The 6,000-nt window shown below is 35.1% G+C and overlaps 1 protein-coding gene across 1 annotated transcript in view; it reads right to left on the bottom strand.

The window, feature by feature from the left end:
- Positions 1 to 534: 534 nt before the first annotated feature.
- The window catches only part of LOC128558461 (heat shock 70 kDa protein 12A-like), a 33,609-nt gene continuing 28,143 nt past the window's right edge, over positions 535 to 6,000 (bottom strand). The window contains exons 3-4 of the mRNA XM_053547789.1: positions 3,651 to 3,807; positions 535 to 1,632 (exon numbers count right to left, since the gene is read on the bottom strand). Of these exons, the coding sequence (XP_053403764.1) occupies positions 578 to 1,632; positions 3,651 to 3,807 (1,212 nt within the window). The 3' untranslated portion in view covers positions 535 to 577. The remainder of the gene's footprint in view (positions 1,633 to 3,650; positions 3,808 to 6,000) is intronic.

Here is a 6,000-nt window from a genome sequence, read left to right as displayed (position 1 = left end):
TCTGTAGATGATACTGTTTTGCCGACTGTTATCGGTAAGTCGTTTATAAACAAAAGAAATAGCAAAGGACCTAATATGGACCCCTGCGGTACACCGCATGTTATCGCATTTTCATTGTTTGACAACGATTTGTTAATTTGCACAACTTGTTGGCGCTTTGACAGATAAGATTTAAACCATTGTATAGCGGATTTGTTACATTTATATAGTTCCAACTTTTTTTTTTTTTTTTTTTTAACCAGCCTAATGTTTCCTCACATAACTTTTTTCTTTGAACTCATAATACTGTGGGTACTTGATTCGAAGTCAGTGACGCCCCTGTCTGAAAGTACATATTTGTACAAAAGTTGACTTAAAAGAGAGTTAAAACGTTCTTGACGTTTATAAACCTCTACAATACAGTACAGTAAAATGTAATTTGTGCAGAAAAAAATCAATGACGGGACATCAGAGTACCAACCTTCCAGAAGATCTCTGCACTGGTTTGCCAAAACTGTAAAGCCTGTGCCTGCACATGTACAAGATAATATTACAAACTAATTTGATAGTTCTTCCTGCCAACTGATTCATTTTATAGTCAATCAAAGTATTCACTATATCTTTTCCGACTCGTCATTTCTGTAGCTTCCACAATAAGCTCTTCTACGCCAAACACCATACTGACGTTAACAACAACATTGGTGTCCTTACTGCCCGGAAGGTAAACAATTATATTTCCTAGGTGCCTTGTGCCGTCCTCATCAACGAATTTTGGATTTGGATTGCTGGATTCATACACCTTGATTGTTATTTTTTGCTGATTCGGCCAAATCGGAGAGATTTCCCAAGACCGCGCGTCACCGATTCTGCAGGCCTCTCCACAAGTGATAAATTTCATGAATACATCACGACAGCGGTGTGTTGAACCGACAATTACGCGTCGGTTTTCAGGATGGATAGACGGATCGTATAATGGTGATACGCTTAGGCCGTATGAGTATTTAGAAACACGCTGTCTGGACACTTCCAACGATCTGTGACCGAAAAGCACGGCACCTTTTAGAACAACTTCAGAAGAATCATCCGGAATGACTATTTGTACGTTCGGAAATTTCTTCCTAAGGCAATTTTGCAATAGATCACACTGCGACAGTCCGCCGACCAACAGGAAGACATCTGTTCCTCTGACTTCCTCGTAATTCAGTAAATTACTAATGTGACTGACAACCATGTCAATGCAAGGTTTAAACAAGCTTTTTATAATATCCACATGAATTCTGAGCTTGTTGACACTGTATTTAATTTTGCCATTGTAAACCGACTCTTCAATAGCTTCCTCCGTGGTCTGCTTAGTTGATTGTTGGTATTCGTCTTCAAGAGTTTGTGGAATTTTGATTACTCGATATTGACAGTTTGAATATCTCTCAGTCGGCTGTGGTTTTAGATTTTCGAACGCACGAAGTAAATCGATATAACAGCTTGGGTATTTCTTCTGGAACAGTAGAAATACTTCTTTTCCAAAAATCTTTTCTACCATGTGAATGAATTCGTCATCTATTTTTATCGAACCAGCTGTACTGTCACTGTCTTTGTAGACTTCTTTTAATCTGTCATCAGTCTGTTTTTCGTGTACAGTAACATCCATAGTACCACCTGTACCAAAAAGTACACATATATGCATTTTAAGCTCTTTCTGCTCTTTCTGTGTTTTTTCCTAACCATAACTACAACAGCAGCAAATCACGTGTTCGTTACGAAAACGCTGAGAAGAGGTATTACAGTTTGTACTTTTTGTAAAGATTTCAGAGAATTTGCCTGGCTTCCCCTAACCCATGCATGTAATTTTATGACCATTTAATGGACATTAGTTAATCAAAAGCTGTTTATTGAGACAATGTGCAAACTGATATGATCTGTTGCAATGCCTCACCTAAGAATGGTCTACGAAACCACTGCATGGCTATCCTATGTGACCAGATACATGATTCTTTAATTTATTTATTCACTTGTTGAAAGATTCCAACAATGATACACATTTGCTTTCTAGTCTGTCTGAGTATAATGTTGCTACGGAACAGGTTTGATGAAGTTCAATGAAGAAGTTCATGAGAAGAAGTTGTAAAAAGATTTTCCTATTTTTAGCTGTAACTGCCCCTAAAAGCAGTAATGTAGGCCTATTTGAATTCTCTTGAAAAAGGGTTAGAGTGTTAAAGACCAACAGACTAAAGGCCATGAACTTTGGTACCATCCACCTATACTAATAACTCCACCTGACCATACTTTTCGGATGAGCTAAAAAATGTTTTTAAAGGCACTTACTCCCAATTATACGACAATAAAAAAAAGAGTTGTTTTTTTTTAATATCAGGAAATTATTGCTGTGCATTTTTTAAGAAGGCTTTGAAACTTAGTTACCAACAGATCATACGAGGATCCTCGTAAATTATGTAAACACAAAAGAATTAGTCTTTTTTACTGAAATTCCATTCAAAATTGTAAAGCGTTTGAAATGGGGTATCTAAGGTAAACTTCCTTATTTATAAAACTTTATATCTAAGTATTTATTCCAGTCCGTGGTGTAATGGTCAAGACTGTGAGAAAATATTTATTGTCCGGGGTCGATTCACGACTTGGGCTTGCCTTTTTTCTTGATTTGGCATTTTTTAAATTAATTACGATCTTTCATGATATCTCCAAACTTCAATTTTTAAGACTAATCATTTTTAGCCAAATTCTGAAGGTCAGTGCCTTTAATACTTTTTTTAAATAAATAAACATTAAACACTGTTAAAATTAGATTGGCTTCCCCAAAGAGACTTCGCTCCAGATTTTGGATAAATGTGATTTTCCTTTAAATCTGAAGGTTTTGTCACATTATGAAAATTATAAAATGAATTTTATTTCTATTTTTAAAAAATTCCAGATGATGCTGTATGCATGATCTTGATCATGCAGTTTAATTAGGAAATAGAATATGGAAGTTCAGGTAAATAGACTAAGTATTCTTGTTATTTTCATATGATATTAAATATCAAACTCAGTGCTTAGTTAGAAACTACAAAATGCATAAGATGTATAGTAATTTTATTTTTTAAGTTTTCAGTTGCCACAATTTTGAAACCATAAACAGCCATTTTTTCAAATAAATTTACACTGTTTTCAATTATAAACAACAACTTCTTTTTGTAATAGATTCAAGCTGTAACAATACATGAGCATGGACAGATCAAAATGATCCAGATACAAATACACCACAATATATCACTATTGTGATGACCAGTGACCACCATAACTCTACAGGGACTAGGAATTTTACTGCTTTTGTGATAAGGTTAATTGCTTCACAAGTAAGCAGGAACCCTAGTAGTTTCTACTAGGAAAACTGGGCAAAAAGAACATACTAATTACTTAATAAAGAGCAAAATACTTTTCTTTTTAATCTTTTATCACATAGCGGTGCGTACACCATTTTATATTATATCATGTGGTCGATAGTGTGAAATTAATGCCACTATAGTTCATCAATGATCTCTGAACCTTACCTTTGGAAGAGCTTATTTTGAACGGATAGATATTTGGACTAACTATAAAGTAAACAACCAATACCTTAGCGGCTAAGTACATGTTTTCTTAAACTCATTATGTTTGACTGATTAACCGTACACACTTACCCCCTAAATCAATGACGATATATTTTTTCCCTGAAGAAATTGGTTTGAATTTCTTCTCATCTCCCTCTTTTAAATTGCGAAAAGGGACCGTCTGACAGTAAATAGAAGCAGCCTCCGGTTCCAGAGCAATGGTCAGACTCTCTTCTTCTATACCACCCTTAAATAGATTAAAAGTTGATTTGATCAGATAAAATCATCAACAGTCTGAATTTTGTGAACTTACTAGTTTTAATACATACACATTTGCTACGGCCTGGTAGAATATATCTTCAACGCGCAATCAATATGCAATAAGATTGTTTTGTTCCTGATTCAATTATTAACTTTAGTGCACTTCAGCTCGAAATGTCAACACAATTATACCGTATACTGTACCTGTATAGCTGAATTTACATTCGGCCTGTTTATTAGGAACGGAAATAATATTTCGCATATGGCTACTCTACGCAGGCCAAACAGACATGACCGCAGAAAGTAAACTACTTATATCGCATTTCAAATAATTTGGCTAATATAAGTCTGTACTACAATAAATTACCAGTGCAGGACAAAGAAAAATATAATTATGTAATTCTTTGCAGATCGACATCTGGGATTCATAATGAACAGGCAATAAAATTAATAAATTCAAATGGTCATTAATCTTGTTTTTCTTTAAACATTCTGTCTGAAACTTTCAGGGTTATATTTCCCTAGAGCTTTTAACATTATCACAATGTGTTATTAACATCCATTGAACCATGTCTGAGAAACGATTCCGGACGGACAGTAAATGGACTATTTTGTACTGTATGTAAAGCCATAAATACTGTTTTCTACGAGTATTCTAATTAAAACTTGAAGGGTCGCATTTTTATAACAGTTAAACTTTCTTACATGTCTTCTTGAAATCCTACAAATAAGTTCTGACATATGACCCCGGACGGACAAAAAAAAAAAAAAAAAAAAAAAAAAAAAAAAAAAAAAAAAAATATATATATATATATATATATATATATATATATATATATATATAATTGCAAAGGGCCATATTTCGTGTCTTCCACACCCAATCTGACAATCTGAATGAAGCTTTCGGGGCAACATTGCCCTATAGCAGTTAACATTTTTACTATGTTTTATTGAAATACTTCAAACCATGTCTGAGATATGACTCCTGACGGACAGAAAATAAACTCTTTATGTACTGTATAATATTATATAAGTACAAAGGGCCACAAATTATGTCCTCCTCAAGCGACCCAACTTAAACTTACAGGGTCGCATTGCTTAATAGCAGTTAACATTTATTCTTTTTTTAGTCCTAAAGACCAGTTCTGAGATATGACTCCGGACGGACAAAATATCCAATAAAACAACTATAAATATAATTCCAATGGGCCAAAATCTTGTCTTCCTCAACCAATCTATATGAAACTTGCAGAGTCCCATCGACCTATACCAGTTAACATTTCTACCATGTTTTACTGAAATCTTTCCAACGATGTCTAAGATATGACTCCTGACGGACAGAAATGGACTATTTATGTACAATATATATATATAAGTACAAAGGGCCACAAATCTTGTCAACCTCATGTAATCCAACTAAAACTTACTGGGTCGCATTTCTTAATAACATCTTGCTTTTTGAACTCATACAAAGCAGTTCTGAGATATGACTTTGGACGGCCAAAAAATCAGACGCATTTTTAATAGCAATTAATATTTCTACCTTGTTTTAGAAAAATCAAACCAGTTCTGAGATATCAATCCGGACGGACCAAAACTCGAATAAAACAATATATAGATAATTCCATTGGACCATAAATCTTGTCTTACGCAACCAGTCTAAATGAAACTGCAGAGCTGCACTGCCCTATAGCAATTAACATTTCTACCATACTTTATTGAAATCTTTCCAACCATGTCTGAGATATGACTCCGGGCAGACAGAAAATGGTATAAAACACTTTATCACATGTTTGACGTCGCGGGAGTGTAAGTAGTATATAACGAGGCGTTTCGGAGAGTTGGGGCAGCGGTGCAATGGTGCAATGGGGTAGCGGGACATTTTAATCCGACATAATCCCTAAGCCGACATAATCCCTAATCCGGTTTAATCCCCTCCTATTCGGGGCAATGGGGCAGCAGCGGCTGTGGTGCAGCGGGATTTACGTAAGTAGGACATAAGAGTGATTCAGGAATTGCGTTTTGGCTCTAATCCGACTTAATCCCTAAGCCGGCGATCCTATCTATGTCTGTATTTATTAGCAAACCGCATTGACAGCAAGGAGCATTCTGCAAAACGTTTCCGAGACGAAAAGGCAAACCTTCTTCCTTAATAGTTTATGTCGTGATTTATTGAGGA

The sequence above is a fragment of the Mercenaria mercenaria genome, chromosome 7 (assembly GCF_021730395.1).
Source record: "Mercenaria mercenaria strain notata chromosome 7, MADL_Memer_1, whole genome shotgun sequence".
Taxonomy (NCBI): Eukaryota; Metazoa; Mollusca; class Bivalvia; order Venerida; family Veneridae; genus Mercenaria; species Mercenaria mercenaria.
The sequence above is the reverse complement of the archived record's forward strand: the minus strand, read 5'-3'. Positions and strand labels throughout refer to the sequence as shown.